The sequence below is a fragment of the Salmo salar genome, chromosome ssa05 (genome assembly GCF_905237065.1).
Source record: "Salmo salar chromosome ssa05, Ssal_v3.1, whole genome shotgun sequence".
Classification (NCBI taxonomy): Eukaryota; Metazoa; Chordata; class Actinopteri; order Salmoniformes; family Salmonidae; genus Salmo; species Salmo salar.
This window is the reverse complement of record NC_059446.1, coordinates 50,036,363-50,051,629: the sequence shown is the minus strand read 5'-3', so window position 1 is coordinate 50,051,629 and position 15,267 is coordinate 50,036,363. Positions and strand designations below refer to the sequence as shown.

Here is a 15,267-nt window from a genome sequence, read left to right as displayed (position 1 = left end):
CCAACTCTTCCCGAAAAACTGATGAGTGAGACATTTCGTTCCTAAAAGTAGGTCATGATCAGTCTTTGAGTGGTTTGGTCAAGCAGGGGTGTTTTTGAGAGACAGTGAATTTGTGATGATGATGTTACATGTCTGACCTTGGATTTGAAAAGCATTTGAAAGGAATTTGCCTTGCACGAGATTAAAATGCCCTATTAATCTACTTAGAGAACAAGCATATCTAATGACACTGGGCTACATGCACGTAAAAGGTTTATTCATAATGGGAGTTTTTCCTAATGCAATAAATCGTGGGTGGTTCAGAGAAATAATATGGCTTGAGTGAATCTTGGGAGGACATTTTATTCCAACACTAAAAATTCATGTTCAATTACACACAAGTCTGAAAAGAGCAAAAGTGATTTAATGCTGATTGAAATTCACTTGCTTCATTGGTTTTGTATCTTTGTTTCTGTCATGACTCTAACATTGGTTAACATTTAGACACAATTGAAAAGGGATCCAGAGATTTACCATAGAAAAATAAGGAATGTGCAAAAAAAGAGATCTTTATTGACAAAGAAAAACACATTCATGTATCCCCATCATGCTGACTTTGATAACAATTGGAAGAAGAATTTGCAAAGAAAGCAAAAGGACAAAGGCAGCAGTATTTTCATAATTCTCTGTGGCTAACAACCTCTTTCTTCCTGACCCAATGTTCCATGCAATGGGCAATATAATACTATCAATATTCTCTATTATCAATATCATCGATATCAATATTCTCTGAAAAACAGAAATGAATCCCTCATTTACCACAAAGCCCCACCTAAAATAACCATGAAAACACCACAATGTTTAAAAGGCATCGTTCATTTAGACATTCAATATAAAAACGACTTTTGCCAGAATCCCCATATTATATACAGGATACCCCACTGATGGTACAAGGAAAACACAAATGTGGAAAAGGGACTATCAATTGTTATTCTAATCCAACAGGTCTGTTTAATTGTTAATGCCTTATGTCAGATCCACAGCGCCATCTCTGCATATATGTTTCCATGGCAACTAGACCCTTCTGCTTGACATTCCAGTCTCATACACCGGTTGCTGGGCACTCGCACACAACACACACTTCCATCACAAAAAGCTCCACTTGATTCGACATCTATTGACCATACCAAAATCACATTGATACGTAACAGGTTATTGGTCCAGGCTTTAACTTATGAAATCTATTGACTGATTATGTTAACCGTCCACAAATTACAGAGGGGAGCACAGAGCTTTGCATCTTTTTATTTGCAATAATCACCGATCAAGGATGCGAGTTGGCCATGTCTGATAACCAAGCTTTCTCAGATAACACAGAGACAGAGTTTGTATGCGTTATGCTACATTGAACGTGTAAAATTAAATTAAAAAACACATTCAACATAATAAGAAAGACAAAAGTCGTTAGAGTCGCCACTTCTATTTTGGTGTATTAAAAATCAGGGATAAGAACAAGCAGGAAAATGTTTGGATTATTCAAGATGTCAAAGATGTTGAGCCTGGCAGATCAGTAACCATAGGATTACCATAGGAATCCACAGCCAACTCTTGAGTAAGGCTCAATTAAATTCCCAAATCCCTTTGACAGTGTCCACACCCTCAGTTTGAAACTCTTCTTTTTAAGCCTTCAATTCAAATGTGCAATTCCAGTACATTGAAGGCTGTACAGTAAAAGTACATCAGGAATATCAAGCAACGTCAATGAGAGAATGTGTTTTCGAACAATGATGACAAGAAACGTAATTAAAAAGCACAATAACCAAGCCAACAAAGGGATGTATGTAACTGATATACAGTGAGACTTACATTTAATTACACACCTTTGTCCTTCATGTTATAAATAAGACAATGTCAGAGAAATAAGTCTCTTTTGAGAGTCCACTTGTACTATAGGTACCAGTATATTTACACATATTCCTGGGAAATACAAATGGGCAACTCAAAACTATTTACTGAACCCAGAGTCATACTTAGCCAGAGTGACATTTGATATCAAGTCTCTGACATAAGGCAATACCAAAGGGCATTGCACAGAGTATTTATTGAACCCTTCAGATTCAATAAAGTATGGTCGCACAAACTGCAATTAAATCAGGGTAGTGTTCATTCAGCGCAAAACAGAAGAAAATGGACTGATACAGGGAGTGACTTCCTGGACTTGTCAGATAAGAAATGCTAATTTCCAATTTCCGTTGCGTGCCCTAATGAACACATCCCAGGAATGAAGTGCCTTCCGATAGCTGAATGCAACAGTCACTGAACAAACATCACACTGGCCAAGCCATGCCTCGAATGATGGCTGGTGGACAGAGATTTGTTTTAAATGACCGCTTTGTGGAGTAGAGATGATCTTCGTGTGGAGATGACTAGAGGATGGCGTGATGACGTTTGTCTCAGTGTTTCTTTTTTTGCCCTCCGGCTCAAGGGATGAGTGCTCTAAAAAAAATGTTACGAGAGCTTGACAGCAATCTTCTGGTCCTTCTTCATCATCCTCTGAACCTCCTTCTCCATCTTCTTCCTCTGCTGTTCCATGGAACGCTTTTCTCTCTCGGCCATCTTCTGTTGTCTGGAACACAGGGAAATGACACAAAAGGTATGAGTTTAAAAGGATTGCAACAAAGCTCATTACTAAGCTTTTTGAGAGAGCAAAGGTGATGGTTCACAGAGGTAGAGAGAAAAAAAATATTATAAAAAAGGTACTGCCAGACAAGTTTCCTTGAAGCCAGAATTTTCTTTGTGCAAATAATGCCGTTCTTTCATGTTGAAGCTGTGTTGAACATTCTTAATATATTGCCACCTGCTGGATAACAACAAAACTTGTAGATCTCAACTATATGAGAGCAATATGACACTGAACATGACAGGAGTTTCACATTGAACTAGGGCTGTCCCCAACTAAAACAAATATTGGTCGACCTTTGAGTTGTCTAGTCAAAATTTCTAAAGTGTATTCTTCCATAAAATGACAGATCCTATGTGTTTTAATCAAATCAACTATACGGACTGAGCTTGTCTGATGCTTTAAGCGCACCGTTTGATGAAATAATTAAAAGACACAAATGACTAGAGGGAGTACGACCGCATTTGATTGTGTAGGGCCTGGGAGGATGAGTCGTCAGATGCTGCCTGGGAGGCCGATTTAGTGCTCAGATGATAGCAACTCCGTTGCTGCCTCCGCCCATTGTTCTCAACAGTGGTGTAAAGTACTTAAGTAAAAATACTTTAAAGAACAACTTAAGTCATTTTTGGGGGCATCTGTCCTTTACTATTTATATTTTTGACAACTTTTAATTCACCACCTTCGTAAAGAAAATAATGTACTTTTTACTCCATAGAATTTCCCTGACACCCAAAAGTACTTGCTACGTTTTGAATGCTTAGCAGGACAGGAAATAGTCAAATTCATGCACTTATTAAGAGAACATCCCTGGTCATCCCACTGCCTCTGATCTGGCGGGCTCACTAAACACATGCTATGTTTGTAAATTATGTCTGAGTGTGCCCTGGCTATCCTACATTTTTTTATTTTTTATTATGAAACAAATACAATAAAAACGGTGCCATTAAGGTATATTTTACAATTGGTTACCTTTTTCACCACTGGTTTTCAACACCAATATGCTGGTTAACTTTGATATTACTCACATAGCAACATGGTCTAGGAAAAGGCGCCAATTCAACAGTGCACTGATGTGTTCCAAAACCGCAGAGAGTGACTGCTATCCAACACGGGAGAAAGCACATTTGTTATAAAATATCATTTTTCTTAATGTTGCACCATTGTTCTTACGTAATATAACCATATACATTTTCATTCTAGATGATTTTGTGGTTCCAACTTTGTGGCAACAGTTTGTGGAAGGCCCTTTCCTGTTTCAGCATGACAATGCCCCCGTGCACAAAGCGTGGTCCATACAGAAATGGTTTGTTGAGATCGGTGTGGAAGAACTTGATTGGTCTGCACAGAACCCTGACCTCAACCCCATTGAACACCTTTGGGATGAATTGGAACGCCGACTGTGAGCCAGGCCTAATCGCCCAACATCAGTGCCCAACCACACTAATGCTCATGGCTGAATGGAAGCAAGTTCCCTCAGCAATGTTCCAACATCTAGTGGAAAGCCTCCCAAGAAGAGTGGAGGCTGTTATAGCAGGAAAGGGGGGGACCAACTCCATATTAATGCCTATGTGTTTGGAATGAGATGTTCGATGAGCAGGTGTCCACATACTTTTGGTCATGTAGTGTATATGTTTGGTCTCATAGAAATAGAGTAGGCTGCCAATGCATGGGTGGAGAATCACTGGCAGTTATCTTTCCAAGGAAATGTACTACCTGAATATGATTTGGCTATAGTTTACTACATTGCCTAGAAATAAATATGTATAACCCATATTTGTCTTAGTCTGAAAATCTTCCCACTCATAAAAAAGGTAGGCTATAAAAATAGCTCAAGAGAAAATGCAAGTCTCTCCAACTCTGCTCTCTTCAAACTACGTCTAGCATATTGGCTGATACAGCCCAGTAATACCGATAGCTTAATATAATGGGACGCGTGAGAATCTCAGGTCATTTAACCTAGGCTATTTCATGGGTTATTTTTGCGCATTTTGATATTGCCTAATGGTGCAAAATTGCTGGGATCATGGCTAGTAAGTGAGCTGCATCACATATGCCTAAAATAACATTGCAGGTCTGCAACCAGCTATGAGTTAGCGGGTGGGAGCAGGATGAAGCAATCAGTCCCTCGCAGACTACATTGAAACTAGTTCCGCTGCTTTTTCCCCCACATTCTTCCCCTCCAATCAGGGCCTGATTTAGACCCGGGACACCAGGTAGGTGCAATTCATTATCAGGTAAAACAGAAAACTAGCAGGCTCCGGACCTTGTAGGGTAAGATTTGAATACCCCTGCTTTAGACAATATAATAATAAAAAGTGCTATCACCTGAGCACTAAATCGGCCTCCCAGGCAGCATCTGACGACTCATCCTCCCAGGCGTTGGTATCCTCGTGCCAGGTATCCATGTCTCCAAGCTCAGACTGGGACAGAGAGGAGGACAGGAATGCAGTCAGGACACAGTATAGGATGGCAGTGGGACCTAACCTCCATTAGCAACTATTCTTCACACCGCTATAAACCTTAATTCAACCTGAATACAGAGAACTATGGCCCTGGAGGACTTGAACACTCCTGGAAATGTGCACTGCTGGGAATGAACAAATGTCACAGCACTGGTCCAACTAAAACAGACTACTTTTGAGATGGTGAACTAAAAAGAAACCCAGACTTCATCATAGTGCAGTGTTGAGCTGGTCTGTAATCCTTGAAACAAGAAATTGGACAGGCACTGGCTAGATTCTCAGCTTTTGGTGGCTGAGGTTTTGAAATCTGGAAACAGTGGATGGAGCAGTGCAACCCCTCTCAAAGCCTCTGCCAAAGCCCCTCCCCAGCACGTCCCCTTTCAAAAGTCCACCTATGTTTGCAATCCAGGCTGTACAACAATTTTAGGATGTTATGTGACCATTCAAGTTAAAAACCCCACCCTAACTTCAAATACCACCTCTGCAAAATCAGTATTTATCAAAATAATTAGTGACGCTAATCCACCGTACAAGGAGATCACCTCACCCCCATCTTAGAATCAGCAGAGGCCAACAGATGATAATATAAATGTTAACAGTCTGTCACAAGAGACTAGTGGTACAGTGCCTATAGAAAGTCAACACCCCCTTGAACTTTTTTTTCACATTTTGCTGCCTTAAAATGTAAGAAGGGATTAAATTAGACACAAACTACTCCACAGTTTAAAAGTGAAAGTTATAGAACATTTTCCAAATTAAGGAAAAATAGCAAAACTGAAGTATCATAATTGGATAAGTCTCCACCCCCCCCTGAGTCAATACTTGGTGGAAGCACCTTTAGCAGCCATTACAGCTGTGAATAACTTGGAATAAGATTCTTCCAACTTTGCACAACTCTTAGGGCAACATATATCCATTGTTTTTGTCAAATTTTTTCAAGCTCTTTACATTTGGTTGGAAATATTTGATGGACAGCAATATTCAAACCTTGAGACTAGACCACTCAGTAACACTCAACACCTCTTGGAAAGCCTTTCTAGTGTGTCTATCCCAGGGTTAGGTTTTCAGAAACTGAACGCAACAACATTGCATTCAGTCCATATTATTGGCCTGTATGACAAAGTGAAAATAAATAAATCTGTGTAAAAAAATACACTGCAAAATTATCCACTCTGTTTGCAACAAGGCTGTTAAGTAATATTAAAAACGACAGGGTTGGGTCAAATCCAATACAACACAAAGTGAAACCCTCTCTATTTCCAAGTATTGTGGTGGCAGCATCATGTTATGGGTATGCTTGTCATCGGCAGGGACTGCGAATTTTGTCAGGATCAAAAAGTTAGAGGAAAACCCGACTCAGTCTTCTGTACCCTAAAACACTTCTGTGAGCAGGCCTTTCTAATCGACCTGGCCCGGGTATCCTGGAAAGATATTGACCTCATCCTGTCAGTTGAGGATGCCTGGTCATTTATTAAAAGTAATTTCCTCACCATCTTAGATAAGCATGCCCCTTTCAAAAAATGCAGAACTAAGAACAAATATATCCCTTAGTTCACTCCAGACCTGACTGCCCTTGACCAGCACAAAAACATCCTGTGGCGGACTGCAATAGCATCGAATAGTCCCCTGCGATATGCAACTGTTCAGGGAAGTCAGGAACCAATACACGCAGTCAGTCAGGAAAGCAAAGGCTAGCTTTTTCAAGCAGAAATTTGCATCCTGTAGCTGTAACTCCAAAAAGTTTTGGGACACTGTAAGGTCCATGGAAAACAAGAGCACCTCCTCCCAGCTGCCCACTGCTAGGTAACACGGTCACCACCGATAAATCCATGGTAATCGAAAATTTCAATAAGCATTTCTCTACGGCTGGCCATGCCTTCCTCCTGGCTACTCCAACCCCGGCCAACAGCCCCCCCCAGCTACTCACCCGAGCCTCCCCAGCTTCCCCTTACCCAAATCCAGATAGCAGATGTTCTGAAAGAGCTGCAAAACCTGGACCCATACAAATCAGCTGGGCTAGACAATCTAGACCCTCTCTTTCTAAAACTATCCACCTCCATTGTTGCAATCCCTATTACCAGCCTGTTCAACCTCTCTTTTGTATCGCCCGAGATCCCTAAAGATTGGAAAGCTGCCGCGGTCATCCCCCTCTTCAAAGGGGGTGACACTCTAGACCCAAACTGGTATAGACCTATATCTATCCTGCACTGCCTCTCTAGTCTTCGAAAGCCAAGTTAATAAACAGATCACTGACCATTTCAAATCCCACCGTACCTTCTCCGCTGTGCAATCCGGTTTCCGAGCTGGTTACGGGTGCACCTCAGCCACGCTCAAGGTACTAAACGATATCATAACCGCCATCGATAAAAGACAGTACTGTGCAGCCGTCTTTATCGACCTGGCCAAGGCTTTCGACTGTCAATCACAGTATTCTTATCGGCAGACTCAATAGCCTTGGTTTCTCTAATGACTGCCTCGCCTGGTTTACCAACTACTTTGCAGACAGTTCAGTGTGTCAAATCGGAGGGCATGTTGTCTGGACCTCTGGCAGTCTCTGTGGGGGTACCACAGGGTTCAATTCTCGGGCCGACTCTTTTCTCTGTATATATCAATGATGTCGCTCTTGCTGCGGGCGATTCCCTGATCCACCTCTACGCAGACTACACCATTCTGTATACTTCTGGCCCTTCCTTGGACACTGTGCTAACTAAACCTCCAAACAAGCTTCAATGCCATACAACACTCCTTCCGTGGCCTCCAACTGCTCTTAAAACGCTAGTAAAACCAAATGCATTTTCAACCGTTCGCTGCCCGCACCCGCCCGCCCGACTAGCATCACCACCCTGGACGGTTCTGACCTAGAATATGTGGACAACTACAAATACCTAGGTGTCTGGCTAGACTGTAAACTCTCCTTCCAGACTCATATCAAACATCTCCAATCCAAAATCAAATCTAGAATCGGCTTTCTATTTTGCAACAAAGCCTCCTTCACTCACGCCGCCAAACTTACCTTAGTAAAACTGACTATCCTGCCGATCCTCGACTTCGGCGATGTCATCTACAAAATAGCTTCCAATAATCTACTCAGCAAACTGGATGCAGTCTATCACAGTGCCATCCATTTTGTTACCAAATCACCTTATACCACCCACCACTGTGACCTGTATGCTCTAGTCGGCTGGCCCTCGCTACATATCTGGCGCCAGACCCACTGGCTCCAGGTCATCTATAAGTCTATGCTTGGTAAAGCTCCGCCTTATCTCAGTTCACTGATCACCCCCAAAGCCAACACCTCATTTGGCCGCCTTTCCTTCCAGTTCTCTACTGCCAGTGACTGGGACGAATTGCAAAAATCGCTGAAGCTGGGGACTTTTATTTCCCTCGCCAACTTTAAAACATCAGCTATCTGAGCAGCTAACCGCTGCAGCTGTACATAGTCCATCTGTAAATAGCCCACCCAATCTACCTACCTCATCCCCACACTGTTTTTATTTACTTTTCTGCTCTTTTGCACATCATCATCTGCTCATTTATCACTCCAGTATTAATCTGCTAAATTGTAATTATTCGCTACTATGGCCTATTTATTGCATACCTCATGTCTTTTGCACACACTGTATATAGACTTTCTTTTTTCCCCTACTGTGTCATTGACTTGTTTATTGTATTGTTGGCTTGTTTATTGTTTATTCCATGTGTAACTCTGTGTTGTTGTCTGTGTCACACTACTTTGCTTTATCTTGGCCAGGTCGCAGTTGTAAATGAGAATTTGTTCTCAACTAGCCTACCTGGTTAAATAAAGGTGAAATAAAAAATAATAATAAAAAAACTAAACCTGAGATATACTTAACCTTTTTCAGGGAGACAATTACACACATTTTCACACCAAAGACACACCAGAATGGCTTTCCAAGAGGTGTTGAGTGTTCCAGTGTGGTCTAGTCTCAGTCCTGACTTTAATCTGCTACAAAAAATCTAAGACAAAGTTTAAATATTGCTGTCTCTCAATGATCCACAGCCAAATGTTATGAGTTTGAGGAATTTTGACAAAAACAATGGATATGTTGCCCTAAGAGTTGTGCAAAGTTGGTATAATCTTATTCCAAATTATTAACAGCTGCAATGACTGTCAAAGTTGCTTCCACCAAGTATTAACACAGGGGAGTGGAGACTTATCCAATTATGATATTTCAGTAGTTTTTTTAGAACATTTTCTATAACTTTCTTTCACTTTGAAAATGAGGGGTAGGTTGTGTAGCTCTGTAGGAAGAACAAAATCTAAATCTCTTTTTAGATGTAATTTTATGGGAGCAAAATGTGAAAAAAAGTTCAAGGGGTTGGAAATTGTCTATAGACACTGTACATTGGACGGTGCTACACTAACTCACAGATGGCTGGATGAAGGAGGTGTCCTGAGTGGCTGCCAGTCTGCTGGAGAAGCCCGCACTGCCGTCGGGTACCAAGTAGTTGAGTGGCTCCCTCTTCTTCAGCACAATCTGGGGTGAGGACAGAGCGAGAAGGAGACAAGTTAAAACTACTAAGACTCAACAATATGATATGGCATGACTACAAGCAGCAGCGTGGCCAGCGATATTGTCGACAGAGTGTGAGGCAAGAGGCTGCACTCATCATCACCAATACAGATACTGTTAAGCATCCGCGCACGTGCACGGGAGTTTTCTTTACTCTCTCATGTCATGTGATAGCTGGGTGATAACAAATGTGGAACAGTGCAGCCTCGCCCATTAGACTATTTTTGTTTATGTTGGGAATTACCCTGCTCCGCCCTTTTGGTAAATGTATATTGCTAAGTCTACCTTCAATTAGTGTTGAGAAATGCACTTAAAGCTGGAATCTGTACTTGGTGAAAATGCCTCTTCCATTTGGGATATTTCAACAACACAAAAGTTACGTCAAACAACAAACACGTTTTCCCCCTCGGACATCATTGCATGCGCATCACACCACGCTGCAGGACACTCCTCTCCTGGGTTTCAACTAAACAAAACAAACACAACAACAAAAGATGCTGGGACGAACAGTGGAACTTTATACAGATTTCAGCTTTAAATGAAGACCCAGCCTACTTTCTGTGTTTTCCTGATGGTGGGAGCCATGTCTTTGAAATAGTCTGGTTCCTCTTCCTCGCCAGGCTGAGGTGGCACATTGCCGTTCCCGCCCTCGATCTTGATACTTGTGGGACCTTCTTCATCCCACGAGCTCCATTCTTCAATCTCTGGCTGCACAGGGTTTGGTCAAAAGGTGTAAATTAAGTTTATTGTAAAAAATAATATGACAAAAATGAAAGAAATAAGCATTTAAGTGTGCCACAATGTAAACACTGACTGTTGGTTGCACAATAAATGCAGGTTTGTTAGGGATGTAAAGCGAATCGACTAAGCACTTGCCTCATGTTAGCAATAATGGGCTGTAGCTTATAAACTTGTATATCACTGACCTGTTTGGGCACTGATGAAAAATCAACCGTCGTTGGAAGAGATATCTGATCACCGCTTAGCTTACGCAACCTCCCAGATCTATGTCAAAAAACACAATGTGCTTACCATCAAACTGTGGGCCACCACAAAAACATACATTTTAGAGTAAAGGCATTCCATGGGATGCAATTTTCACATGCAAATAAGATTTGATTTCTATACTAATGTATTTGGTTGTCCTCAAGGAATAACGTTCCATGAGATTAACATTCATTTCAACTAAGTAAAATGACTGGAATTCTTACACACGGTGGCTTTCAGATTTTACAAAATCTATGCAGACATAGTCTGACACGGCAAAGGGTTCTAGATCGGTTTTGCTTCTTTCAATTCAACATAATGGTTGTTCCTTACCTGCATATCAACCTTCTGAAGAATGAAAGGAAGGTTACAAGCCATGTGCAAATCTTGAAAAGGCGAAACTGAGAGATGGCCATGGTGAAATTGAGCTAAAAGGAGGACATACCATTGTTAGCAAATCCATTGCATTTATAATCAGAATTTTCCAGCAAGACTGTCATCAACATCTATCTAATAATGAGTAAGCTTGCTAGCTGTTATAGCTTTTGTCATTAGCATAGCTAGAAAGTTAGCTAGATATTGTCTTCCAGGTTACTTCTTCCTCCTGGCAAGTTAAAGAATACACAGTATGTGTCATAATACCCATAAAAGCTAGCGGTCCAACAGGGAAATGGTTCCAATTGTTTTTCCACCATTAATACATTTTTCCCATAGAGGATTTTAGAAACACTTAAAATAAGGACTGTGTTTCGTGTAGGATTACCCTGGCGTGATGTTTTGATAACCGTGTAAATCTCTCTAGGACAAGGTAACTTTTATCAATATATCCGCCCGTATTTACCCACCAAAAATGAAACGCTAAATAGCTGCTAATGTAGCTATCATAAAGAACTACAAATGTCATGATGATCTGGATGACTGTCAAATCGAGGCAAAGGTAAGCAATCTCTGGATTAACTATCTAATGTTAGCTAAATGTAGTAATGAACAAATTGGCTACATTTCTTTAAATGAGAAATTCTGTGAATGGTCTTGTGCAAGTTTAAAAAATTGACAATGCCAGTCAGCAAAAGTGTCAGCTGGAGATGACTTGCAGGAGCTTGCAGGGATTAAAGAAGTCTCGAGGTATTGCTCTCCTGAGGAAGAGTACCTTATGATAAGCTGTCGACCACATGATCTGTATTATTCGTAGCCGTCTATTTACCACCACAAATCAAAGCTGGCACTAAGACTGCTCTCAACCAACTCTATAAGGCCATAAGCAAACAAGAAAATTCTCACCCAGAAGCGGCGTTCCTAGTGACCGGGGACTTTAATGCAGGCAAACTTAAATCAGTTTTACCAGCATGTCATATGTTCAACCAGGGGGGGAAAAAATCCAAGACCACTTTTACTCCACACACAGATGCATACAAAGCTCTCCCCCGCCCTCCATTTGGCAAATCTGACCATATTTCTATCCTCCTGATTCCTGCTAACAAGCAAAAACTAAAGCAGGAAGTACCAGTGTCTCGCTCAATACAGAAGTGGTCAGATGATGCAGATGCTACACTACAGGACTGTTTTGCTATGCCCTCAGACGAACCATCAAACAAACAAAGTGTCAATACAGGATTAAGATTTAATCCTACTACACCGGCTCTGACGCTCGTCGGATGTGGCAGGGCTTGAAAACTATCACGGACTACAAAGGGAAACCCAGACGCGAGCTGCCCAGTGACGCAAGCCTACCAGACGAGTGAAATGCCTTTTATGCTCGCTTCGAGGCAAGCAACACTGAAGCATGCACAAGAGCACCAGCTGTTTTGGATGACTGTGTGATAACGCTCTCGGTAGCCGATGTGAACAAAACCTTTAAACAGGTCAACATTCACAAAGCCGCTGGGCCAGACGGATTACCAGGACGTGTACTCAAAGCATGCGCGGACCAACTGTCAAGTGTCTTCACTGACATTTTCAACCTCTCCCTGAATGAGTTTGTAATACCTACATGTTTCAAGCAGACCACCACAGTCCCTGTGCCCAAGGAAGCGAAGGTAACCTGCCTAAATGATTACCGCCCTGTGGCACTCATGTCGGTAGCCATGAAATGCTTTGAAAGGCTGGTCATGGCTCACATCAACAGCATCCTGGAAACCAATTCGCATACTGCCTCAACAGATTCACAGATGACGCAATCTCAATCGCACTCCACCCTTTCTCACCTGGACAAAAGGAACACCTACGTGAGAATGTTGTTCATTGACTACAGCTCAGCATTAAACACCATAGTGCCCACGAAGCTCATTACTAAGCTAAGGACTAAACACCTCCCCCTGCAACTGGATCCTGGACTTCCTGACGGGCCGACCCCAGGTGGTAAGAGTAGGCAACAGCACCTCTGCCATGCTGATCCTTAACACAGGGGCCCCTCATGGGTGTGTACTTAGTCCCCTCCTGTATTCCCTGTTCACCCCCGACTGCGTGGCCAAACACGACTCCAACACCATCATTAAGTTTGCTGAGGACACAACAGTGCTAGGCCTTATCACCAACAACAAAGAGACGGCCTATAGGGAGGTCAGAGAACTGGCAGTGTGGTGCCAGGACAACAACCTCTCCCTCAATGTGAGCAAGACAAAGGAGCTGATCGTGGACTACAGGAAAAGGCCTCCATCAACATCGACGGGGCTGAAGTGGAGCGGGTCGAGAGTTTCAAGTTCCTTGGTGTCCACATCACCAACAAACTATCATGGTCCAAACATACCAAGACAGTCGTGAAGAGGGCACGACAAAACCTTTCCCCCTCAGGAGACTGAAAAGATTTGGCATGGGTCCCCAGATCTTCAAAAGGTTCTACAGCTGCACCATCGAAGGCATCCTGATCGGTTCCATCACCGCCTGGTATGGCAACTGCTCGGCATCTGACCGTAAGGCGCTACAGAGGGTAGTGCGAACGGCCCAGTACATCACAGGGGCCAGACTTCCTGCCATCCAGGACCTATATAATAGGCGGTATCAGAGGAAAGCCCAGAAATTTGTCAGAGACTCCAGTCACCCAAGTTATAGACTGTTTTCTCTGCTACCGCATGGCAAGCGGTACCGGAACGCCAAGTCTAGGACCAAAAGGCTCCTCAACAGCTTCTACCCACAAGCCATTAGACTGCTTAACAATTCAGCTTCTACCCCCCTCTCTTGTACACTGCTGCTACTCGCTGTTTGTTTGTTACCTATGCATAGTCATGTCGCCCCCACCTATATGTACAGATTACCTCAACTAGCCTGTACCCCTGCACACTAACTCAGTACCGTGCCCCCTGTATATAGCATCGTTATTGTTATTGTGTTACATTTTATTTTAGCCTACTTGGTAAATATTTTCTATTCTCGAACTGCACTGTTGGTTTAGGGCTTGTAAGTAAGCATTTCACGGTAAAGTCTACACTTGTTGTATTTGGCGCATGTGGAAAATAAAGTTTGATATGATTTGTAGTTTTGCATGTCTACTTTGATGCTACTTAGCATTCGAATCTGAGAGTAAATAGTTTAATGTATTGGTACGTCACATTGTCAGAGATATCCATGGTTATCAAAACATCACGTCAGGGTAAGCATACACAAAACACAGCCTTTATTTTGTGTTTCTAAAATCCCAATTGGGAAAAATGTATGTTTGAAAAACGATTGGATCCATTTCCCTGTTTGACCTCTAGGTTTTATGGGTATTGTGACACCACCTCTGTGGGACTCTATTGCTGCATCGTCTTATGCCTCATTCAAAACAACTGAGAACTCAAAAACATACTAGGTGAAATCACGAGGTCAGTGATCTTCAGGTCGGAGCTCTGGAAAAGAGGTCCGAGTTCCAGAGTTAGACGACCGTTGAAATCTATTTTGTCTTTCGTATATCTTTTTTTTATCATGAGTTCCGAGTTGTCTTGAACGGGGCATTCTTATCAAGTCTAGGTAGCTAGATTTTTGTCTGAAACGGATATAGAAAAGTAGCCACAATTCATTGTCTTCCTAGCTAAAATACAGACACTCACCGCACAGATCAATATGCTTGCTTAGCTGGCGAATCAGATGTGGCCGTCCCCAGAATTCATTTATTTGGCTAACTTAGCAAATGAGCATACCGGTATGCAACGTATTTTTCCTTGTAAATCTCACTCTAGAAACAACACACTTGCAATAATGATACCAGTCATATCACAGGCGTATGTGTCAAACAGCTGCTACCTAGTATCTGTTTTCATAATTTATTCCAGAAACATTAATCGCTTCCTCATAGCCTCATGGCTGCCATCTTGAAACAGAGGAGATGATGTGGAACTAAAGCCGGGGCAAGAGGCACCCTCAGCATCGCTGTGCTTTGGTATGCATTTGTCTTCTGCCCCCCAATGGTAGAACACATCATAGGACTTTGGCTTTATTTGTCTTCCCTGAACAAGCTGTTATGTGAAATGTAATAAGCTAAACAAAACAGTATTTGGTTAATAAAAGCATAAATGTCATCCAGACAATCTATGGATTTATTATGGACAACTAATTAGGACACCCCGTAGGCCACTAACACATTGCAATATAGCAGGCATCATCAGGTCCGCATGATTGCTAATTGAACCCTTGGAATGGATGATCAGAT

At 42.1% G+C, this 15,267-nt stretch overlaps 1 protein-coding gene across 2 annotated transcripts; it reads right to left on the bottom strand.

Annotated features, from left to right (window-relative positions):
- Nucleotides 1-527: 527 nt before the first annotated feature.
- Nucleotides 528-14,965, bottom strand: LOC106605053 (receptor-binding cancer antigen expressed on SiSo cells). 2 transcript variants are annotated; one of them, XM_014200309.2, is made up of 7 exons: nt 14,669-14,965; nt 10,977-11,071; nt 10,583-10,661; nt 10,212-10,364; nt 9,513-9,620; nt 4,985-5,079; nt 528-2,605 (listed from the first exon to the last, which is right to left on the bottom strand). In XM_014200309.2, exons 2-7 carry the CDS (start codon nt 11,057-11,059, stop codon nt 2,488-2,490), a joined length of 636 nt encoding a protein of 211 aa, XP_014055784.1. In that variant the 5' UTR covers nt 11,060-11,071; nt 14,669-14,965; the 3' UTR covers nt 528-2,487. The 2 variants fall into 2 exon arrangements, with proteins under 2 accessions (XP_014055784.1, XP_045574285.1); XM_045718329.1 differs by lacking the exon at nt 4,985-5,079.
- Between the last annotated feature and the right edge of the window lie 302 nt (nt 14,966-15,267).